General features: G+C 46.6%; 1 protein-coding gene across 2 annotated transcripts; it reads left to right on the top strand.

Moving 5' to 3' along the window:
• Window positions 1-36: 36 nt before the first annotated feature.
• Window positions 37-24,034, top strand: TADA2A (transcriptional adaptor 2A). 2 transcript variants are annotated; one of them, XM_027751573.2, is made up of 16 exons: window positions 37-78; window positions 1,186-1,354; window positions 2,647-2,753; window positions 3,820-3,879; window positions 4,481-4,572; window positions 5,841-5,998; window positions 6,954-7,042; window positions 8,093-8,165; window positions 14,318-14,381; window positions 15,838-15,881; window positions 16,414-16,524; window positions 17,882-17,953; window positions 18,560-18,692; window positions 19,505-19,548; window positions 21,812-21,885; window positions 23,732-24,034. In XM_027751573.2, exons 2-16 carry the CDS (start codon window positions 1,330-1,332, stop codon window positions 23,915-23,917), a joined length of 1,332 nt encoding a protein of 443 aa, XP_027607374.1. In that variant the 5' UTR covers window positions 37-78; window positions 1,186-1,329; the 3' UTR covers window positions 23,918-24,034. The 2 variants fall into 2 exon arrangements, with proteins under 2 accessions (XP_027607374.1, XP_039243246.1); XM_039387312.1 differs by lacking the exon at window positions 37-78 and adding an exon at window positions 855-966 and having other exon boundaries at window positions 23,732-23,917.
• Window positions 24,035-24,590: the final 556 nt, after the last annotated feature.

Genomic DNA, 24,590 nt, shown 5'->3' with positions numbered 1-24,590 from the left:
GGGCGCCCGCGCCCCACACGGCCCCGGCGCGTGCGCACGGCGGGGCGCGCGCGGGCCCGACCCGCCGCCCCGAGCGAGGTGAGAGGAGGCGGCCCCGGCGCGGCCCGCCAGGGGCGAGGGGGCGAGCGGGGAGCCGGGGCCGGGGCGGGGCGCGGGGGAGCGCGGAGGGCGGCGTCCGGGCGGCCGGTGGGACGGCGAGGGGGGAGCGAGCGCGGCGCCGGGAGCGCGGGAGCCTCGCGGGCCGCGCCGGGGCCGGGAGGGGGCGGGGCCACACAGGGGGCGGGGCCTGGAGGGGTGGGGGGCGCCCCCTGGCGGGGAGGGAGGGAAGGGGCGGCCGGGGCTGGAGGGGGGGTCGGGATGTGGGATATGGGATATGGGATATGGGGAGTAGGGATGTGGGATATGGGGAGTGGGGATGTGGGATATGGGGAGTAGGGACTGGGATATGGGGAGTGGGGATGTGGGATATGGGATATGGGGAGTAGGGACTGGGATATGGGGAGTGGGGATGTGGGATATGGGATATGGGGAGTAGGGATTGGGATATGGGGATGTGGGATATGGGATGTGGGAATTGGGGAGTGAGATACGGGAGTATGGGGAATGGGATATGGGGGACGTAGGGATATGGAGAGTGGGGAATGGGGAGTGGGATATGGGGGAATTGGGAGTGGCATATGTGGGAGAGTGACATGAGGAGTGGGGATTGGGATATGGGGAAGTGGGCATTGAGATATGGGGATTAGGGAGTGGGATATGGGAGAATGGGGAGTGGGATCTGGGGAGCGGGGTATGGGTGATGGAATGAGTGTAGGACCTCCCTGTGCAGGAGCTGGTGGATCAGGCTGTCCAAGGAAGCTGCCACTGTCAGCACTGAAATGGTGTTGGCAGGAGCAGGGCAGCGTTTGCACTGCTGTGCCTGTGCCATCCCTGACCTGCTCCTTCTCTTCCCAGTGCTTCTGGGAGGTGCAGAACACTTCCTTGCACTCCATCTGCTCATAGCCATGCTCAGCACATCCATTCCCACAGGAACCTTCAGTTTGGGACTGTATCCCCGTCACTCCACATCTCCTTACACTCCATCCCATCTCCCCGTGTTTGATTCCTTCTCACACCCAGAGAACAGACCCTCAGCCCTGGGAATGGTGTCTGGAGGCTGTGACAGCCCTTTTGCTTTCTGTTCAGGACCTTCTGGGAGGATCACACCTGGGGGGGGCTGCGGAAGAGAATTCCCTTTGGACACCCTGGTTGGCACAAGGCTCCCACTCCCTGGGTGTTTGGGCAGGACAGGTTTTACTCCGAGGAGCAGGACCAGCACCCGGGGCAGCAATGGAGCGCCTGGCCTCCTTCAGCAGTAAGTGCCAGCAGATAATTAACCTCCCACAGAAAAGCAGGCACAAGGATTTCTCAGAGCTGTGGGATTTTGTGGTCACCATCCCTGGAAGCGTTCAAAAAAAACGTGTGGATGTGGCACCTGGGGACGTGGATTAGTGGTGAAGACGGCAGGGCTGGGTTAGTGGTTGGACTCGACTCAGAGGGCTTTACCAACCTAAACAATCCTGTGATTCCATGACATTTGGAAAGGGTTTGCCATTGTTTTAAGAAATCAGCAGCCATGGGAGAGGGAGACAGAAACCAGCAGGATTTGGTCCACAGAATCACTTCTTTGTCCAAATTCTCAAGAGCACGAGGACTCAAATGATTCAGTGGGAATTTGGGTCTTTTTTCTGCCTACTTCTTATAGTTGAGCTGGTTCAAACCCATTTTCTTGGAAAAGAATCATAGAATCGTGGAATCCTGGAATGGTTTGGGTTGGATGGGACCTTAAAGACCATCCAGTCCCACCCCCTGCCACGGGCAGGGACACCTTCCACTATCCCAGATTGCTCCAAGCCCCGTCCAACCTGGCCTTGGACACTTCCAGGGATCCAGGGGCAGCCACAGCTTCTCTGGGCAACCTGTGCCAGGGCCTCCCCACCCTCACAGGGGAGAATTCCTTCACAATATCAAATCTAACCCTGCTCTCTGTACGTTTGAAGCCATTATAACCTGACAGTCTGTTTATTTTGACCACTTTGCCATGAACAAAATATGAAAAACTCACAGGGCAGTTTCATTCCTTGTCGAGAACCTGAGCAGAGCCTGAGGTTTGGACGGGTTGCAACAATCCTGTTGATGCCTTTGCAGCCTCAGCAATGTGCTCTGTGAGTCCAGCTCGAGGCACGTGGATGGGGAGTGCAGCTGCTGTGCAGAATGCTCTGCAAATAAGGTCTGGGCTCTGGTCTTTGCAGAAGATGAGCACAGGATCAAACCAGGCAGCTGGTGCAGCCTTGCTGAGCTGTACCAGGAGGCTGCTGCAGAGGAGACTTTTCCTTTGGGTTCGTTGCACAAGTTTGGGTTTAGCCCTCAGTGTTTCAGGTCCAGCAGAGATGCAGTGCCAACATCTCTGCTGCAACTCGTGCTGAACAAGGAATATTTAACATGTTTGCAGAAGCTGCAGTAGGGAAGAGATGACACACTGAAAATCCATAGAATTCACTGAGCTGGGAGGGGCACACAACTCCTGGGGCTGGGCACAAGTGAATTTAGGTGGTGCCAAACCAGTGCCTGGCTTGTGTTACGTGAGGTTTTCCTTTGGTTTCCCAGATGACCCCTTTGACAAGCCCCCGTGCCGAGGCTGCTCCTCGTACCTCTCGGAGCCCTACGTGAAGTGTGCTGAGTGTGGGCCCCCTCCCTTCCTCCTGTGCCTGCAGGTGAGTGCCAGCAGCAGAGAAGAGGCACTAAATTCCTCTGAGAAAGCCATCAAAGGCCTGGCTGGTGCCAGGCTGTCCATAAGCACATCAATAACCGGTCTCTCTAAACCTGTACCAACACACTTATTTGCTCAGGGACAGGGAAACGGCAAAGGGGACGTGGAGGATGAGGAACTGAGGCAGGAGCAGGTGAAGGAGGTCTTTGTGCAGCGGCCAAAGACATGCAGTCAGCCTGGCTGGAACCCAGCCTGCTGCTGCACGTCTGGAGGAGGATCATTTCTGTCATTTTTTTATGGCATGGAAAAGAAAATCCATCCAGGAACACCCTTCCCCTGTCCACACACATTTTTTTTCCCCCTCCCAAACGGAAAAGGAAAACCTGCAATATTAACATTAATTGTTTGTGACCAGATGCAGTTCTTTCAAGGTAATATGTGTGATCTGATAACCACAGAAAGTACTGCTGGTTTAGTTACTAAATGAATAAGTTTGTGTTATTATTATTAAAAATGGGCAGTAACTTCTAAAAAAGAGCTGAGTCTTGTGCTCAGGTATGTACAAAATACACAAAACCCTATTTTGTGTATTGGGTGTATTTTTGCTCATTTATCTGTACTTAAAAAACCCCAGATACTTAGCTGTTAAAAATAGCTACAAACCATGCTGGTGCTTTTAATCAGAGAACCAAGATTAGAGGGAAACTGTGTTTTCAATACTTACTAAATGCTCTGTGTTTTTTTCCTGAAACAATCAACTTTAAAATATAACACTAAATTTTTTTTCAGCTGCCTGACTTTGCCATAAATACTTATCAAAAAAATTTGGGATTCACAGGAGTTACGTCTGAGGGCAAAAGACAGGCAAGATACAAAGATTAACACAATTTTAACCCAGATCTTTCTGCCATTTGATGGGATTTCTAACATTACATCAGAAAAATTGAATATATCAGGTGGGAAGTTTTGGATGCCCAGTGGTCAGAGAATAAAAGGGAGAAAGGGACCAGTGAAAATGTTTTCAGGGCAGAAGTAAGAGCCCAACATAATGGTGATCTTTTGTTCTGCAGTGTTTCACCCGAGGATTTGAATACAAGAAACATCAAAGTGATCACACCTATGAGATAATGGTAAATATTCCTTTTGGATAACACCTATTCAGTCCTGAGCTTTCACAACTTCCCAGGAGTGAGACACTTGCTTATTAATATTACACTGAAAGATTAAGTGATGCAATTCTTTGATTCAAAGGTTTAGAACAATAAAAAAAAAAAATCTTCCATGATTGCAAATTAAAATCCACCTGGAACATAATGGGGTAGTGGAGTCATTTAAAGCTGCATTTTTTATTGTGCCTGGATAGCACAGTGCACCTCACTAGACTTCCAGTTCTTTAGCCATGTAAATCAACCTCTGTTTCCCTATCCTTGTTTTTTCTTCCCCCAAATTAATAGTTTTTAAAGTCTTCAGTAATTTTTGCTGTATTTCATAACACAACATCATTGAATTACAGCTGGGAGGTGCAACATGTGCCAGGGTTTGCTGTGGTTGATGTCCCAGCGCCCTAAATAATTCAACAGTTGTTCCATCAGGTTTCATGGGACACAGTGAAAGTTTAAAACTACCAGAATTATCTGCTGTGCTGCCCTGTGGTTTAGAACTTCTTTGCTCTTCCTGAGGTGGGTTAGAACAGAGGGTCACAGCAGTTTGATCTGCCTTTCTCTTCTCCAGACGTCCGATTTCCCTGTCTTGGATCCCAACTGGACAGCTCAGGAGGAAATGTCTCTCCTCGAAGCTGTGATGGACTGTGGATTTGGGAACTGGTGAGAATTCAGTGGTTCAGCCAATTTCAGTGAATAATGGGCAGTTTTTCCTTTCATTTCCCTGGATCTCACTGTTGAACACACCAGTGCACATTGCAAGTTCAATGGTTTATTGGGGTGAGACACTAGCAGCTAAAGTGGAAGACCTGTTCCAGATCCTGTTTTCATGAGTTGTTTGTCTTCTCCTTCATGAAAAAATAGCTGTATTAAAAGCACAGAACCCCAGCATTCACTGAACCAGAACTGAGAGTTCCTAGGTGCATGTTGCTGCCAGAATTCAGACTGAGAACTGGTTGCAATGTGCTGTCGAGTACACTTTGGTCTGCTTAGCAATACAAATAATCTTCATTTTTTCCTCAAACATTTGGCCTTTTTCAGCCTTTACCAAATAAAGGAAAAACTGACTTTTCATCCTGGAATCTCTTGCATCCAGTTTTGAGTTTAACAGACAGTAAAATGATTGCTGCTGGTAGATTAATTTTTTCTAAAGTCCTCAACTTACACAGCCACTTTATCAAGACCGAATACTTCACATTTCTAGTCAACCACTTTTCCAGGAAAATTTTGTGAAGATTCCTAGGATGTGTTTTGTACGACCATTTTGGTGTTTAAAAAAAATAGAATCATAGAGATATGGAATGGTTTGGGGTTGGAAGGGACCTTAAAGCCCATCCAGTTCCACCCTCTGCCATGGGCAGGGACACCTTCCACCAGCCCAGGTTGCTCCAAGCCCTGTCCAACCTGGCCTTGGACACTTGCAGGGATGGGGCAGCCACAGCTGCTCTGGGCAACCTGTGCCAGGACCTCCCCACCCTCACAGGGAAGGATTTCTTCCTAAAAAAAACTGTTTAACATGAAAGGGGAAACCAGTATCCACTTAAAAGCACAGGAGAAACTTAGGAAGTAGAATGCAGTTCCAGACTTAGAATTTGCCCTTACCTGGAGTTAGAGAAATGTGTGAAAAGCCCTGAAATAACAATAGTAAATTTCCAAACCTGGTCCATCCCATCAGGCAGGGAGTTTCTCATGCAAAGAGAGTGGTTTGCATTGTTTGTGGCCACCCAAAACGTGCTCCCTTTTACACTGTATCAAATCTGAGTATTGGCTCGTGTTGGTACTGAAAACGTGAATTCATCATCACAGGGCAGTTCTCTACACACAACATGATCACTCTCTTGCCCAAAAACATCTTTTCCCACTAGGGGAATGAAAAGAAACTGGACATTTCCATGTCCTTCACGTGAAGCCTCCCCCTCTCCCCACTCCAGGCAGGACGTAGCCAACCAGATGTGCACCAAATCCAAGGAGGAGTGTGAGAAGCACTACATGAAACACTTCATCAACAACCCCCTGTTTGCATCCACCCTGCTGAACCTGAAGCAGGCAGAGGAGGTGCAGCACCAGGAAACAGCCATTCCCTTCCACCGTGAGTATCCCTGCCTTTAAACGTTTCCTCTGACGGTGGGGATGTTATTGTGTATACACCGTGTCCCAGGCCTGACTGCTGATGTGATTCCTCACAAAACCACCCCTTTCAACTCTGCTGATTTCACACCTCTCTCTTTAAAACTGCCTGTTAAAAAGTCTGAGCTAAATCTCCAAGCAATTTAACGAATTCTCAGTTTTCCTTGCATTTCACATCTTTAGTGTTCCCCCAGTCTGGCAGCTGCTCCTCTCTGAAGCAGCTCTGGCTGAGATGGTTGCTGGGTGTCTGGAGGTTTAAATTTCCCAGTAAAGTGGTTAGAGCTAAGCAGTAGGAACTGGGCAATTTTGGTTCTGTCCCTGGCTGTTATTGATTTTTTTATGTGACCTGGGCCAAGACAAACTCTCTGTGCCTCAGCTTGTTTTATCTGTAGCATGGGACATATAATGCTCAGCTCCTGCACAAGTGTATTGTGAGCCTCAGACTATTATTGTCTGTAAAACACTGAGCTCCTCAGCTGGGAAGTGCTGTAAACATTGGGAGTTCTTCTGGCTTTAATTGCAGCTCTGTCAATGGCCCCCAGAAGAAGGCAAATTTAACACTCCTGTTGCTATTAACTGAAAGAACCTGCACGCTGAGCCCCAGGGATCTGCAGAGGTTTATGGGGGGATGCTCAGCTCTAAAATGCAAAGTTTACATTTTATTACCTATTTATTACCTTGAATTTGTGTTTGACTTTTGGGAGTACTACAAAGATGTCAGATTACTGCATTTTTCTCTGGATGGACTCAGTCTTTTTCCGACTATAACTCTAAACAAAAGCCCCATCAGGGTATTTTTCTTCAACTAATTATTCCCACTTTTCCTGAAAAATAAACACTTATTTACAGATCTTTTTAAAAAAAAAAAAAAAGACCCCAAGCCCTACACAACAACTACAAACCTTTGTTTTTTCCAGCTGCTGATGATCCCCCAAGGCCAACTTTTGATTCCTTGCTCTCCAGGGACATGGCTGGGTACATGCCAGCCAGAGCTGACTTTGTTGAGGTAAGGCTGACTCTTCTCCCATTATTTTAAATTTGCTGCTGAGTGCAAGCTCAGCACACACACACCTGTTTGCCCCCTGCCTGTGGGTCTTTACTCTTCATTTTAAAACATCAGGAGAGAGGACAGGACTGAGTGATGCTCTGAGTCTTGTGGTTTAGTTTAAGGTTATCCCATGAGGAGGTTTTAAGGTTATCCTGGACTCTGATCCTTATGGGTCCCTTCCAACCTGAGATATCCTGCAATTCTGTGATTAAACCTGGGGATTAATGAAGGATTTGATGACAGAGGTGGCGCTGGTGGCCTGCAAAGCTGGGAGCAGTCAGTGAGGCTGTAGGACATGCTGCTGCCACCAGATGTCCAGCCAGGAATGCCCTTGCTTAAGCAGAGTGGATGCTGAGAATTAGATGCTCAGCCAAAGGGATCAGCTCCAGCACTGTCATCTGCCTTAGGGAAGCACACAAGACCCTGCTCCAGACATGCCTTGTAAAACCTGCCCTCTTTTCAGTGCTTTTAGCTGTGGGCCCAAGGCCCCAGTTCCTGCTCCTGTCCATGAAGGAATGATTTCAGCCATACAGGAGCTTGGTTTTGTACATCTGAGCAGAATCAGCACCAAAGTGATTGGTGAAACACAGGACCATCCCAGGAACCCCACCCTGTGCCTGCAAAATGCTCTCAGGCACAGGGTGGGATTGTTGGGATTGTCCTGTGGAGGGTCAGGAGTTGGACTTGACGATCCCTGTGGGGCCCTTCCAGCTCAGGATATTCTGGGCTTGTATGATTCTGCTTTCCATCCCAGTGGGTGGGTTCCCATCACATGGGGGTCATGGTTAATTCTCCTTACCCTGTCCCAACCCCCTGCTCCAGCTCCAGGGGGTGCTGTCACACATTGCCCAGGGAAAGCTCCCCTGGGATGTTTGTTGCTCAGGGATGGAACCTTGAACCGCTGTGTTTGAGGAAATATCCCTGTTTTCAGTCCTTCTGCTTGTACTGAAACTTGAGACCAATATTTTAGTGCTGGTGGGTGACAATGTATTAATCACCTCTGAACAGGAGTTTGACAACTATGCCGAATGGGATTTGAGAGATATTGATTTTGTAGAAGATGATTCAGACATTTTGCATGGTAAGTCCCATATTTTTGTACCCTGTCTGAAAACAACGTTTCAGAGTGTCTACACAGCTTTTCATTGAGTCTCTTTCACTACACACTTTAAAAGTGTGTACATACATTTTTACTGTGTGGGTTTTTTAATGTTTGGGTTTTTTTTAATCTATGTTTTTATCATGTGTTTTTTAAAATCTCACTGGGATTTAAACACCAGCGTTTCTACGGTCCTCACTTTCAAATCTCTTTTAAAAGTTCTTAACCAACTGATGTACAAATGGTATTTAGGTACAGAATAATGCACCTCACTCACTGCTGAAATACAGCCAGTTGTAAAGTACAATAGTTAGTATAATGGTTTAGTAAATATCTAAATATCTGTGATCTCAGGGTAGGTATTAATGCAGGCAGCAAGGAGGTGTGTAGTTTAAGACCATGTGAAACACATTTAAGCTGTTGTACTCTTGAAGCTGTGTGATTTTTCATGTGTTAAGCATGCCCTGAGTTAGAGCAGCATTAGCTGTGTGTGACAACTCCCTTTTGATTCTGAAGATGATGGTGTGAGTCCAGTTACTGCTCTGAGTTTCTGTGAACGTAGCTGCCTCAATAATAGGAAATAACAGGAGTTATTAGAGTGACATTTTAATCCACAGGGAAGAAAAGATCCCACTTTTCCCCACGTTTATAAGTACATGCAGTGTTTAAAAGTCCTGTGTTTATGCCTCAGAATTCTCCCATCTGTGTCAGGCAGTTCTAAGCTAAAGCCTTTGCATCCCTTGGAGACAGACAAATCCTGTTACGTACAGACAGTCTTGCCAAAGTTAAAAAAATCAGTTGGAAATACAGCAGTGTATGCAGGAGCTTTAAAGAATGCAAACTCCCTTGGCTCAGGGAAGGTTATGAGAATCGTATGTCAGTCCCTGCTCCCTTTTAACATTTATTGAAAGGGGGACTGGCCTGGGGCCATGTCAGGCATTCATCATGCCAGCTCTCTACTGTTTCTTTTTATTGCTATTGAAAGATACATTTTCTTGCTTCCGTGTCCTATTCTAGGTCCTGGTAAACTGAAAAAGCAGAATTATCTTCTAGTTCTGTTCATTAATGGGTAGATTAATGTTCACTAAAGCAGGTTTTCCAGCACTGCCTTCCATTCCCCCACCCCTCCTTCCTCCCATGCACAGTTCAGCCATTTAAGGTCTCTCTTGCTGTTCTCCTGGTTAAGTTGTCACTGAGTGCAAGAGTCATTCCTCATCCCTTCAGCAGATCCCAGAGCTGCACAGGGACAAACCCTGGGGTCTGTCCCACTCAGTGTCCCCACAGTGCACAGGGAGGAGAATGTCAGAGCAGTCAGTACAGGCAGATCCTTTTCCTGGCATATCTTCCACAGAAATTGTAGGGTCCTGGAATGGTTTGGGTTGGAAGGGACCTTAAAGCTCACCTCATCCCACCCCCTGCCATGGACAGGGACACTTTCCACTATCCCAGCTTGCTCCAAGCCCCATCCAACCTGGCCTTGGATGCTTTCAGGGATGGGGCAGCCACAGCTTCTCTGGGCAACCTGTGCCAGGGCCTCCCCACCCTCCCAGGGAAGGATTTCTTCCATATGTTTAACCTAAATTTCCCCTTTTTCAGTTTGAACCCATTCCCCCTTGTCTTATCACTGCACTCCCTCTCCAGCTCCCCTGTAGCCCCTTTAGATCCTGGAAGGGGCTCTGAGGTCTCCACACAACCCTCTCTTCTCCAGGCTGAACAGCCCCAGCTCTCCCAGCCTGTCTCCACAGGGAAGGTGCTCCAGCCCTCCCCTCAGCAACTTTTTTGCCCCCTCTGCATTTCCTGCAGGGATAAGTTCAGAGACTCCTTGAGCCCCAGGTTGTGTTCAGACCCTTTTGACCACGGGTTTGTCCTCCTGGAGCTCAGCTAGGTACTGCTAGAACTGTGTCTGCCTGTGCTCCTGCCCCCCTCCATCCTGCAGCAGGGACTTCCACAATCGAATTAGGAGTTGGGAATTTAATTATGTGTTGTGTGAAAAAATACTTCCCTCTATCTGTCCAATCTTTTGCCTGATAATTTCATTGGGTGTTCTCCAGCCCATCCTTCAGTTGTCTTCAGTGTTCAGCAAGGGAGGTCAGGCATTTGCTCTGGGAAAACTGTTTGGCAGAGGGTGTGGAGTGTGACCAACTACATTTTGGATCTCTCTGCTCTCGGGAACTCTGGCATCTGCCTTCCCACAGCTGTCCCAGGTCTGCCCACGTGAGAGAGAAACCCTCTGAAAAATGGAGTCTCAGGGTCTAGCCAGCTGTTTTTCTTTCACATGAGGCATCTCAGGGAGAAAAAGAATCCTTTTTGCAAAAAATCTGGAATGAGATCTTTCCCTTCTCCAGAGTTAATACCAAAAAAAAAGGAAGGAGCCACATCCTCCCCTGTCCTGCAGTTTTAAAGATCTCAGCTGCTGACTTCGCTTGAGAATATTTTGCAACCTAATTGTGGGATTTCACAGAGCAGAAAATGGCTCAACATGTGGCTCTGAAGGCAGGGATGGCTTAAGAAGCCTTTGTACTCTGTAGCTGACAGGCAGAGATGGTTGAGAGGCAACCTGGATGTAAAGGTAAAGATGTAAAACAGGGGTTTAACACATTTTACAGCCCAGGGAAACCCACATGGGGCCTCACAGCAGAGATTAAGGATCAGGCTGTGAGAAAATCCTCTGTTTGTTTTCCTGCCATGCATTAAACTTCACTGGGTTCAAGATTAATTTTTGAAAACTACTTTTATATTCTGTTTTCTGAAAGTTCCTCAAGCTAGACCCTGAGAACACACCAGTGTAGTTCCTTTGGTCTCTCTTTCCTTTGGTTCACAAGTCACAGATCAGTTCTGCAGTGTTGAGGCTGCACATCACACAGGAATATTTGATGCTTCCATTGGAGTGGAATTCCCCCTCGTTCTCTTTCTCCCACATTGCTTTTCTTAACATTTTTAAAAATTATTTTTTTAGAAGTTCTAGATCTGAGCTGCTTGATCTCTGTTTTCTGATGTATTATATCTTTTATATGAGATACATACATAATTTTATATATATCATATATTTTCTCTGTTATATTTCCCTGTGTCACACTAAGCAAGTTCTTGGTATTCCCACAAGAAAATGCAATTTAATACAAGGTGATAAGACTCCCAGGCAGCTTTTATGAGGAACACAGAATCTGTACCTGCTGCCTCACCAGCTCCTCCCACCTCACAGGAGGTCACAGGCATCCTTTGGTCACTTATTGATATTGGTGAGATGGTAGAAATTGTATGAAATCTCTCATATTTCAATTAAATTCTGGAATTGTTCCCTTTTATTCACTGCTGGCACTACAGTAAGGGAATGCAAATATATATTGCAGTTACACAAAAACATAATGGACAGATCAAAAGCAGCAACCAGTTACAACCCTAATTCAGCCCACAGTGCTTGAATATTTCATGAACTACAAGTTTTCATCAGGCTGAATTAGAACGTTGGTAATTTATCTTTTTCCCAGCTTTCCCCCCCCCCCCTTCTCATGTAAATGATTTTCACTTCTAACACTGCAAAGTAATTGCTGAAACCACAAGTTTAGAAGTGAGTGGAAATAGGCTGCAAGTGGCAGGGAAGTTTGATTTGAAGCTGCAAGGCCCTCAGTGTCCTCCTAGACAGAACATGATGTTTATTCCTTTGTGGAGGTTCCTGACATGCTCCAAAGGCAGATAACTGTTTGCCATGGGTCCTGCTTTCCTCCAGGGAGGGTGAATTTGGACTGTAGCCATTAAATTTGTCCCAAGCCTGGCACACACTGGTCACGCAGCCTGTTTACTGGGATTAGTTTGCATTCTTCCCATTATTTGGGCCTCCCATGCCAAGCAGGTTCCCTCGCAGGAAACAAAGGTCTCACTCATTAGCGCTCAGCAAAGTTTTTTGCAGACCAAACGAGGCCCAAGAGGAATGAAAAGCAAAGAAAAAACTGTTTTGGACACACTTCTGGAGAAACCAAAATATTTTGGGTTTGTTTGTTTTTTTTTTTTTGGAGTGGAGAAAGGAGCCTTGAATTTCTGCCTATCACGGGGTCCTTCAGAGCTGCACCAAGAGCCTTATCAGTGCCCAGAATGGACACTGGGAACGCCGTGTCAGCTTGGATTATCTCACATTACCAGGACAAACAGCTGCCTCCCTGCTAGGATCCATGGGGAAAAGCACAGGCAAATCATTCTCATTCCTGCAGCATCTCCTCTCTCATTTCCATGCAGTGTGTAACAGTGTAGTAGTCGGAGTTATTCATGCATTCCAGATTTGGTAATCGCCTGGTCCTGTGTGAATATGTCTATTAAAAACAAAAGCCCCTCCAAAAGGCCATGTGGCAGCAAATACTAATTTTTCTGTGGGCAGGAGCTCCATTTTTTCCCTTCATTTGCTCCTTCCCCTCCCCAGCTGATCATCATTTCTTTAGAATATTGTGCACTCAGGTGAAAGCACCAAAACGATGGTTAGAGGTGCATAATTACTTGTGATATTTATAGAGGTTCTCCAGTGCAGTTTCTGCATGTACTTATTAAGCTCTGCCCACACAAACCCCACGAAATAACAAGCTGGCTGAGCTTGCAGAGGGTCTAAAAACTACAAAAATATTTTCTATAAGTTGGCACCAATTCCAGCCCTTCCTAATGGATTTCATTCATGTTTAACTTGCTGCGTTCCCAATTTCTTGTCCCCACATTTGAGCAGGAAGGAGAATTTGCTCTCTCTGCTCGTTCTTAAATTGGGAAACTCAAAATACCTCGTTATGAAAATACACAATGATGCTTGGAAACGCAAGAAATTTGCAAAAATAAGTAGGAGTATTGCACCACCCCTCCCATCTCATATGGAACCTTTTGCTTTGAGATTAGCATCGAATAATTTGTGTAAACTGAAGATTTTTTTTGCTTGGGATCAGCAAGTGTGGCTCCTGAGTGAGTCCCCTCAGCCTTTGAGCTTCAGCTGTCCCTGTTTGTATGAAATTTGATTTCCCAGGGGGATGCACGGATGAATTTCCCAGAGGCTGGGGGCTTCCTGGTGTTTGCACATAAATGCATACTTAACACAGACACATAACCACACTTCTTAATTGCATTATTAATTATTTATCCGAGAGTGCAATCAATAAACAGCCACTATCAGTTTTGCTCTTTTTGTGTAACTACAGAGAGAAATGGATTCTGAGTTCTGCCCCCCTTGGGCCACCCCTGTTCCCACGGCACTGGGATGAAAAGGGACGTGCTCTTCCCCTTTTTCCAAGGGCTGGTTGTTGTCTCACAGCCTCTAAACCACTGTCAGGGCTTAAAGTCTCTTCCTTCCAAGAGCGTTTGGAAATGATTAATGTAAAGGAAAGAAAAGCCACCACGAAATCAGCCAAAATGACCCAGAATTTGTGTGTTATTTAACAGAACGGGGGGGGGAGGTGATAGGTGTCTCTTTATCTTGTCTTGCAAGAATTTCCCCAAAAAAAAAGAAGTTTATTAACCGGATGGTTACAGGAAAAAGGAGCTGCAGGATCTGTGAGTGGATCAGCCAGCCTGCAGACAGGTTTGATTTTGGAAAGGGCATGATTTCTAATGAGCATGGCTTTTTCCTGGGCTTCTTCACATTGTCCTGAACTGTTCTTTGTTCTCCTGGCAGACAGATAAGTTTGGAAGTTAACAAGCTGGAATCTTCTGGATGTTTTTAAGAACCGTAGCAAAGGCCACTTTGAATCTTCACAGTTCAGATCTGGGTCTATTTATTGGAGTTCCTTTGCCTGAAGATGATACTTCAGATCCTTAAATCTGATAAATTTGCTTTTCAGAGGAAATACTTAACAATTGCATGTGTGAAGGAACAAATAAGTGCTGATAGTGAAACAGCCCAAGAAGGGAAAGAGTTCTCAGGATCTACCCAGGTTCATGTTTACATTGTGTTTACAGTGATGAATTTGGAAGGAGTAAGCCAAAAGAAGCTTACACAGGTAGCACATACTGCAGGTTAGTGTCTGGTGAGCTGATGCCCCTGTAAAATTGCCACAGGACTTTTAAAACAGCAAAGCAGTGACCATTTCAGCCTACCCTGAACATAAGGGCTTGAAAATCAGCCTCACACAGTGATCACTTATGAATTCTTTAATCTTTTTATTTTGCAGCCCTGAAGATTGCAGTTGTAGATATCTATCATTCCAGGTTAAAGGAAAGGCAGAGAAGGAAAAAGTGAGTTTTCAAGTGTGTTCCTTTGCTTCATTAATACATCCTGGTCCCCAGTGTTCCAACACACCTTATGAGGTCACATTTGCAGAGTGGAAACTGAAACGGAATTTGGAAAACCCATCACAGATCCAGGGCTGGAACCAGACAGAGAGAGGCAAATCTCTGTTCTTTCCCTCCCTGTGCAATGCTGATGGATTGCACATCATTAATTTCCTACTTCAGGGGGGAAAAAAAGGCTGCCAGGCTGTGACTAATTGCTGGACCCCCACTTTCTCCACAGAAATATTTGCATCATTATTTTTAATTCCTAGTGGTCCCTAAGTTAGTGTTCCACACTGAAGATAACTCAACTGCTGACGTGAGGCTGAATAATTTATTCAGTTCATTGGACAGCGTTCTAGAATGACTCAGTCTATTAATTGAATTAAATTTTATTATAACTTTCACATACTTTGTTCAATATTTAAAATCATATCTTGCTAGATTACTCCCTGCTGGAAGAATTAGTGATTTGGAGTAAGGCTGCTCCAGTCCTTCTCCTCACAGAACAGCTCAGTTCTGCTGAGTGACAGGGAAGAGTAGATATGGATTGACCTGCTTCTCTGTAATTCAGAAATAAAAACTATTTAGGTGGTGTAATTTCCACGATGATCAATCATGTCATACTAAAGGAAAGTGCCACAGGGCTCAGTTACATCACTCAGTGTCAGGTTTTGTGAAGTTTCTAAAGCAGGGTGGGACAAAAATCCGAAAAATGACAGAAAAAGTGCTGATGTCACCCTCAGAAAGGTGCCTCTGCACAGGACAGGAAGATTTTGTCCATGTTAAAGGAAATGTAATGGATTTTATAGAGCAAGTCCCAACCTGACCCTGACAGCCCAACTACTGAAACTGGGGACAGATGTATTTCTTGTGCACCTGCCTTTCCCTCTGCTCCTTTCCCTGATCCTGTCAGGAGCACTTTGAACTCAGAGTTACCCCAATCATTTGGCTCTTTTTAAAAATCCAAGCTGTCATGGAGAAGTTCCTTCCTCCCACTGCCAGTGGTGGGATTTACAGTCCAGCTCTCCCCTTACTCTAGCAGAGGGACATTTGTCTCTCTCTGAAGCTGGAAATCATGTTCGTGAGACACTCTTTACCTCTGATTTTGGAAGGATAAGTTATAAGGTGTTGTGGATGTGAAATCTGTGCCTAAAGAAGCCATTCCAGCCCTTAAAGAGATTGCAGCTCCCTTTGTGCTCAGGGCTAATGCACACCACTATCCAAAATGTGCCCTGATTAAAGCCACACTGCCTCATGTTTCCATTCCAGCCAGCTCAAGGGGTATGGAAATCTCATTCATGTTTAATTTTAGACCCCTCTGATGGTCTAAATCAAAGTTTCTTCTGAAGCCTTTGTGTTTGTGAGGCAATGCAGGAGTTAATGGCTCTTATTAATACCGTTTTGCTCTCATTTACAGAATTATAAGAGATCATGGCCTGATCAACCTCAGAAAATTTCAGAGTGAGTATCAGGTGTACCTGCTTCAGTCCAAAGTGGCAAAACTTCACACATTCAGCATTTCCAGGTCACCAGTGTGGTTTATTCATGCTGGACTGTATTCAGATGGTCCAAATTCCAGCACATTTCCTGCCCCAACTGTTTCCAGCTGCCTGGCTCTAACTACTCCCAGCTCAGTGTTTTAGTTATTGCCTCAAAATTGCTCTTCAGAAGCATTTCAGGCTCTGCTGAGTAGGGAGAAGGGGGAGGAAGGTGAAATCCAGGCCCTTTGAACGCATCTCACTATTGTAAGAAATGACCAGACAGCATTTAAATATCACTGTTTGTGCTTTTAGGATTTTAAGGGCTGTGTGACTTTACTGCTTTTTACTCAGCAGTTTGTAGTCGCGACACAAAAACGCCCAAGAACGCGGAGCTTCGGGCGGTTCAGAGGCTGGGAGTCACTTCACGTTCCACAGACGTGTTTTCTCTCCACAGCAGGAGTGACGTCCCTTTTTTGTCCCTTTCTGGTGTCCCTCTTTCCCCCTCCCTGCAGTTTTGGAGAGGCGGTACCCGAAGGAGGTTCAGGACCTTTACGAGACCATGCGACGCTTCGCCCGCATCCTGGGCCCGGTGGAGCACGACAAGTTCATCGAGAGCCACGCACGTGAGTGTGGGGAGGGCTCCTCAGCAGGCACACCCAGGGCTGGGCATCACCTCATCCCCTAAATATATCCCACTCCTGGAGGGCAGCTGGTTGTTTTTCTCCTCCTCCCCCCTCTGACTACCTCAGAAAAACAAATACGTTTGTGGTTTGATTACATTAAATGAGCAGCAAGTGGGCTTTTTTTTCTGCTAAACTGTGTCCCAGTTCTTTCTTTGAGTTCTTGGTTGACTGAACATTCTGGTCATGTGTTAGAGGTGATATTTTTTTTTTATCAAAAGACCACTGTTTATTTACTGGGACTCTGTCTCACGGGAAGAACAAAATCCCTATATTATGTCCGTATGGAGGGATTGGGAGCTGGCAGCAAATTGTGAATTCTTTGAAAGATACAGGTTAAACTATTCTGTGTCACGTAATTACATAGTGCAGTGGTCATTATGTCCCTTACCTTAGGGGAGAGGCATTGTTCCATCCCTGAATCATCTCATGGCCTGCATTTAGGCAAATTCCAGAAGGAGTCACCACATCCTGCTTCATTCCGTGACTTAAACTGGGAAAACTGTTGCTCACTAGGAGGAACAAAGCATTTACAAAGTTGTGACTGTGTTTTCAGGACACCCTGTGTGAAATACCAAAAGCATGAACCTGCAAAATCACGAGTCCCATATGGGAGTGCTGCTCCTGCAACCTGGTTTTGTTGTTGTGGTGACAACAAATCCTCAGGTGAACCTGACAGCCAGGTACAGGCACTACACAGATCTCCTGAGCAGCAGGAGGAAACAAATTCACAAGGAAACTTGCTCCCTGTAAAACTGAGCAGGAGGGCAGCTGATAAAATATCTCTGAGCAAAAGAAATATCTCTGAGCAAAAGAAATATCTCTGAGCAAAAGAAACTTTTACTGATTTAATCCAACTGACTGCAAAAAACCTGTTGTCTGAAAGGAAAAATTTTGGAGGGTCCAGTTATGAAAATCATAGTTCTAAGAGAATATTAGATACATAAGGAGCCTGGCTGGAGGAGTGTTTCAAACTTACTGAAGTGCCTTCCAGAAATCCCACATTATTATTGTTTGCCTTGTCCAGGGTATGGCAAAGTGACTGTCAAGGCATGAAGAGAAAATAACTTTTCTGAGCACACACAAATGTTAGAAACCAACTTAAATCTGTGACCAGGGAGAGCTGGGACACAGTGGGTTTGAGATCCTGTGGAGGGAGGTTAACCCTGGCTGTGGTTTGTGTGCTCATAGCTGACCTGGTCAGCTTAGGCAGGTAAGAAATAGCCACCTCCCCAATCCACCCCACTGACCCACTTCTGTTCTTTGGGTTCCTCTCCTGCTTCCTCGTGGGGTCAAACAGTGGAGTTTGAGCTGCGAAGGGAAATAAAGAGACTCCAGGAATACAGAGCAGCAGGAATCACCAATTTCTGCAGTAAGTACCTGATGCATTATTCAGCCCATTCCCATCCATCACGGAGGGGAAGGATGATTTTACAACATTCAGGATGTGTTGAATAAAAAGACACTTTTTTATGAAAGGCATATGCCTGGCTCTGTGACTGAACAAGGCTTCAGGAATGATGCACAGCCCAGCTGGGCTGTTTTAAAGCTGGTTTGAGCCATCAGCTGGGAGATCCCACTGTCAGGCACAGCTCTGCTCTAGTCACCACTCTGCAAAAGATGCAGAGAAAAATATCTGTGCCATGGCACAGTGGTCTCAGGGCTTTTTCTCTGGACACTTTCACTGCCTGTCAGCACATGTGATATCTGGAGAGAAGCCTAAGACCTCCACTTAAATGAAATGGCCTGGAATTGGACCATGGAAGCCTTTTTTTGTTTGTTTTTGGCCTGAAATTAATGGGGGAAGGGGTGCAGGGTGGAATCTAATCCCTTCTGGTGCCAAGCAGTTGTCATGAGGGAGAACAGCAGAGCCTGGGCCAGAGCTACAGGGCTTCCCACTTATTCCCTAAAGCAGGAAGCAGCAGTGTGAGCACTGTGCCCGAGGCAGGTGCTGAGGAGGGGGGTGTGTTTGCCACAGGTGCCAGGACCTACGACCACCTGAAGAAGAGCCGGGACGAGGAGCGGCTGAAGCGCACGATGCTCTCGGAGGTGCTGCAGTACATCCAGGACAGCAGCGCCTGCCAGCAGTGGCTCAGCCGCCAGGCAGACATGTGAGCACTGCCACGGGGCCCCCAAGAACCTGCCCCATCCCTGGGAGTGTCCCAGGCTGGACAGGGCTTGGAGCAACCTGGTCTGGTGGAAGGTGTCCCTGCCCGGGGCAGGGGGTGGGATGGGATGAGCTTCAAGGCCCCTTCCGACCCAAACTATCCTGGGGTTCTGTGATTTAGTTAACATCAAACACATTTTCCTGTGTGATAATAACAAATTAATTCCCAATTTACTGCAGCAGGAACAAGCTGCAAAATTCAGAAGTGGGTCGTTAGTTGAGTGCAGGCGAGGAAGGGACTAAGGGCTCAAAACCCTCAGTTTTCTCTGGTTTATATTTCAGGAACTGAACTGCTGTTCATAAAGTCATGGAGGGAGATGAGGTCTTTATGGATATTAATGAGGGCACAGATGACACTTGGAATATTTCAAATGATTTTAGATGTAGCAGCATTATTAATGTGTCGTCACCCTGCATGAGCACTTTGATTTAAGGAGCAAGCTGCAACGTTAAAGGAAGTGCATCCTGTGTGCTGGAGATGGTTTGGAATTTCCCCAGTCAGTCTCCACTGAATTTGTTATTGTGTCCTCCTCCACATTTATTTTTTGGTGGTTTTTTTAACAAGTTTCAGACATGGTCTTCAGTGTAGGAGCACTAAATATTTAGAAGTCCTGTTGATTTCAGATCAGGACTTGGGCTATGCAAGTTGAATGGTATCATTATTAGAAGTTGGGGAAGAAGTACCTTCAAGGCCAATATATGCAGCCATTCTTTAAAAAAACATGAAGGCAATTTGAAATTTTCCTTTCTTTCCAGTGATTCTGGCCTGACTCCCACGGTACCAGTTCCTTCAACTACAGGTAGGTGTTAGATGATGTCTGATAAAAACCCATAATATCTTTCTGACAGCCTTTTTCTGACTCTTTCTCAAGTGCTAAAGTGTCAGTCTCAAGCCTCATGGTTAAGCACTGCTCAAGTCAACGTTACATCAATCTGCAGCTCATTCCACTTGCATATCCTGTAGGACTTTTCTCTGAATTTCTGGATTTTTCTGACTACAGGTCAAAACCCATCCTAAAGCTACATTAGCAAGGCAGGAAGCAAAAGAAACTTCACATTCTTTAAGCACAAATTCTGGGTTTTTTCCCACTATGAAGACCCCAACTTCTTTCAGTGCCCAGTAAGGACAGATTGGGGGACCAGTCAAGGTCCTCATGAACATACAAGCTCCCACCCCATTTGTTGAGGTCTCAGGGTGATATGCAGTGAATGAGACTGGGATAAAGTTTCACCATAAGGTTGTTAAATGTTGCCAGGGAAAACTGGCTTTAGCTCTGTCCCTACGCCCAGTTTTTATGTGGATGCTGGGAAACCACTTGAATCAAACTTCTCAGAGGTGGACACTGAGTCTGTGTGTTCTTCCTCATTTCTGCCAGGAGCCTTGGAAACTCGGGTCAGGATACCGAGCAATGAGTCAGTGTGCTGTGCACCGTGTTTTAAACATATTTGGTGATGGCTAAAATATGGTATTTTAGACAGAAAATAGCTTGTGTATCTCAGGGCATCAGAGTCCATGAAGTGAGGACAGTCTCTGCCAGCTGAAGGTCTGGAATGAGGAATGAACTTCCTTTTTTGTCAAGTACCCAGTGTCCCATGAAGGGGAAGAGCCCGGGAGCACATGGGCTGTGCTGCCTGTGGAGCTCTGATGGCACACAGTGTTTACAAGCAGCATCACATGTTGAACAGAACCCAAACAAAATACCATATAGCTGCTAATTAAGCAAACATCCTGCCTAGGGAACGGCGGGATGCTGCGGAAGAGCTGCCACGTGGCTCTAATTAAAGGCTGCATCACACTGAATATACAAGAGGGCAAATTAATGCCTCACTTCTAGATTTGGTGCTCTTAACTTTGCAGCCTTAACGTGTTGTCTTTAATGTAGTTTGTGTGTGTGTGTGTGGTATTTTCTGGGTTTATAAAAGAGTAAAACCAAATTCTGCTGCGTCTCATCACAGCACACTCGTTCCAGGCCTTGGGAAGAGGGAGCAGTGCTGGGAAGTAACTTCCTCTACACCTCCCACAGACTCACACTCCAGCTTCTCTAGTCCTTCAGTTCCCCTGATCACTCCCCACACGCAGCCAGATCCCGTCTGTTCCTGCAGATGCCCAGGAGACAGAGAGACTCCCCAGTGCCAGAGGCAGGCCCTGGACAGGGCAGGGTCTGGAGCAGCCACCAGCACAGGGAAAACAGAGCTGCCCATTTCCCAGGGTCTCATCACTTTGCCAGATTTGGGAAAGTCATCCTGGGATAGAGACCTATCTGTAACAGTGCTAAATATGCAACCCACAGCACAGGGGCAAGAGACTTTTAAAAATGTGAATAAATGACCCAAATTTTGTCCTGAGCTCTAGAAGTTAAGAAAAAATGCTATTATGCAAAAGAAGTCAAACCTGCAAGTAGACAGCCCTTGTGGAAGCTTAAGCTGTGCCAGTTACAGCCCAGCAAAATTATAAACAATAGTGAAAGTGAGAAACAGCAGATGACCTTGTGATAAATATTTCTTTCAGGACTGTTTATCGTAACAGACAAAAATAAACCTCCAAACTGCGTTTGCTTTACAGTATCTGCATTGTATTTAAAGGCATTTAAAGAAAACTCTGCCTCACGAAGTTGTCAGCAATACCAGAGAAATTGGCTGTGTAATCACACCAATAAATAATCTCAGCCTCCTTACAAGGCCCTGGTTTCAGGGCTGAGGTCGGTCCCGCACACCCTGGCACACCCTCCCTGAGCTGGTGGAGTTGGGTTAGTCAGGAGGCTCAGCCCAGCTGAGCCACACTCGGGGCCAGTCTGACAAAAGCTGCTGTCTTGCAGTTCCTCCCAAAATCCAACAGCACAAGAGTCTCATGCAGCATTCACAGAGCTGAACTATGTCCATTGCGACATCAAACCTTTTATCAATCAGCACAGCTTTATGCTAAGCCCTAAATAACCCTGTCTGTAAACACTTGGATCACTCTGGGTTAACGTCAGGCATTGAATTCCCTCCACAACACACCTCAGGAACAGCCAGGACCAAACTGCTCCCAGTTGCTGAGTGTTTCCTCTCTCACCCCTGCAGGCAGACGGAGCGCCCCACCTCTGAACCTCACAGGGCTGCCAGGGACAGAGAAACTCAACGAGAAGGAGAAGGAGGTGAGGAAAGATGGAAAGATCATCTCTACAAAACTGTACCTTCCCAGCCCAGGGCTGCTCACACCGTGTCTGGGGGGCTGTGAATGTCACCTCAGCCACAGGCCCAGATTGCTCTTCCTGCTCACAAAAATCATTCAGGTTTTCCAGTTGGCTTCTTAATTTCCTGTACCACACATCCAGCAGAGCTGCAGCAAACTGGCTGATTTAGCAAAGAAAGGTGCAGAGCACCAGGGTGTTTTTAGGTGCTGTTATAACATCCAGTGTGACACCCTCCCTTCCTGCATCGTGAGGCTGAGCAGAAGGGTCATTTTTTTCCTAATGAACACTGGTTATCAAACTGGCAGAGGATTTCCTCAAGGGCTTCACTGGACAGGTCACTGAACCTGAATATTGTGGGATCCTAGAACATCCTGAGCTGGAAGGGACCCACAAGCATTATCGAGTCCAACTCCTGGCCCTGCACAGGACACCCCAAAAATAGCAAATCTCCTTCTTTTATAGATACCTCAGAGCCAAACCTCAACCAGCTGCAGTGGGGTTTCACTAATGTGAACCATGGAGGTGATAACAAGTGTTCTTCTTGTGGTTTTTCCATATTTCTGCTTTACAGTGCATCTGTCAGGGATTCTATATGCACAGGTGGAAGGGCATGGGATCGGGCTGTCTGTAAGCCCTGAGTTGTTATCTCAGCCTTGTACTGCAGCTCACAGCCCCTTATAGGGCCCCTGCATTCACCTGAAGCACAGGTGAGATCACCAGAGCTGACAGAAATGGGGCTGCAGCCCCCAGGACAGGTGAACATGCAGCAAGGGGCCTGCTGTGCATTTATGACTCAGCTTTTCAGCCCAGTGTAGCCCTGTCCTCTAATTCAGTGGAAAACTACTGAAATAAAAGATTATTATTTTTTAATAGAAGTCCTAATCTGTCCTTGTATTGCCCAGGGCAGATTGCAGTGCACATGAGGCACAGCTGTATTCCAGCCTCTCCCTCCATGTGCGTGTGCCCTTGGCTGGAGCTGGCAGCACTGGGAGAATCAGCTCCCAGCTCCACGTGGAACGGGCATTTCTGGCTCTATTCGGCACAGAAACAATGGTGACAGGACATTAGTGGGGGGGGGAGTCTGATTGCCTCCTCAGCTGAGACAGAAAGTCTGAGGCCCCGGGAATTCTGCAATTTCCTATCAGGGAGGGACGAGCATGAAGCATTTCCTCACTAAGGAGAGGAGACAGGCAGGATCCCTGGTGGGAGCCACGCCGTGCTCCTGGAAGGCAGCTGGTGCTTGGGAACTAAACAGGAGCTGTGCAGCCATACAGCTCAGGGGCTGTGGAAAGCAGTTCCTTACCAAACTTCCACACATGGAATGCCCTCCCTGCACAGCTCCCATCCCAGGCTTCCGGAGGGGCCGGCGGAGCTGCTTGTGTGGAAGGTATTAAAGCCCGACTCTGCAGGGGATTAGCAGCCAGATGCCCTCCCTGGCTCCCGGCCAGCGGGCCCAATTGCTGCTTGCAAGTCTGGCATCTGCTTCCCGGGGTTTGGAAGGAGCAACGCCCACACAGAACACACTCAGAGCTGTGCTCCTGCCAGCCCAGGGCTTGCTTTCATCCTCCTCCTTTATTTTTCAGTCAGGAATGTTTTTTGAATGCAGCAGCCAGCAAGCTCCTCCCCTCCCTACCTGTGGATCCAAGCAGCTCCTCCTGCCATTCCCGTGTGCCTCCCCCGTGCAAAAAACACCACGTTGGAAGTGTTTGCAGAAAAATATTCCCCGTGTTCCTCCCCCAGCAGGGATCTGGGAATGGAGGAGCATGACAAGTGTTGGTGTTTATTAACTTCACCTTTTGTCTTGCAGCTCTGTCAGATGGTGAGGTTGGTCCCTGGAGCCTATTTGGAATATAAAGCTGCTTTAGTGAACGAGTGCAACAAACAGGGGGGCCTGAGACTGGCGCAGGCTCGAGCCCTCATCAAGATCGATGTGAACAAAACCAGGAAAATCTATGACTTCCTGATCAGAGAAGGATACATCACAAAGGCCTGAGGACAGGCAGCTTTGGCTGGAGCAGGCAGATGCGGAGAAGCTTTGAAGTCACTTTGACAGCGCTGAAAGATTTTACCAGTGTTGAATGAAGGACATTTCCTTTTGTTTGAAACCTTTCGGGGCTTTTTTTTTTTTTTTTTTTTTTTTTTTTTGGTAAAAACAAGTAGGGAGCTTTGTTAAATTGTATGAATGCTGACATTTCTTTGTCTGGGTTCCTTTTGACTCTGCTGTTGTCAGAATTCCTCTGCCTCGGAGTGCTGGAAAGGATCACATGCCATATAAGCTAACCTTAAACGTGGATGGGCATTGATTCCTCACACCTCTGTGACTGCAGAGCATCACGGTACCTTTGTGCTGACAGTGGCACAGAATAAGGCCAGAATAAGTCCCACTTCGTGCAGTACAGGTATAGAAATGCAGTCCCCTCCCTCCCTGTGCTCCTTCCTAAATCGGTGGCAGCTTTCAAAGGTGACAGCACGTGCCCCAGTTATAAAAATAGAGCTTGCAGAGGTCCGGCCTTTTTAACTTAATTGTGATAAAGGATGGGAAAGGACATCGCAGGGAGTCTCCTCAACAGTTGTTACTTTTATGTGGTATTAGCACATATCCCAGCAGGAGGGCACTGCACAACCCAATGAGCTTCAGCTCCTCGCCTCTTATTTGGGATTGTCAA

This window comes from Pipra filicauda, unplaced genomic scaffold, assembly GCF_003945595.2.
Source record: "Pipra filicauda isolate LSUMZ 115617 unplaced genomic scaffold, ASM394559v2 scaffold120_size2142806_pilon, whole genome shotgun sequence".
NCBI lineage: Eukaryota > Metazoa > Chordata > Aves > Passeriformes > Pipridae > Pipra > Pipra filicauda.
This window is presented reverse-complemented; position numbering and strand designations above follow the sequence as displayed.

Excerpts from the sequence above, each read along its gene's own strand:
- TADA2A (XM_027751573.2), top strand. The coding sequence starts at position 1,330 with ATGGAGCGCCTGGCCTCCTTCAGCA. Across the intron at positions 7,043-8,092 it reads CCAGAGCTGACTTTGTTGAG|GAGTTTGACAACTATGCCGA; the intron begins GTAAGGCTGACT and ends ACCTCTGAACAG. Across the intron at positions 19,549-21,811 it reads ACCAGTTCCTTCAACTACAG|GCAGACGGAGCGCCCCACCT; the intron begins GTAGGTGTTAGA and ends TCACCCCTGCAG.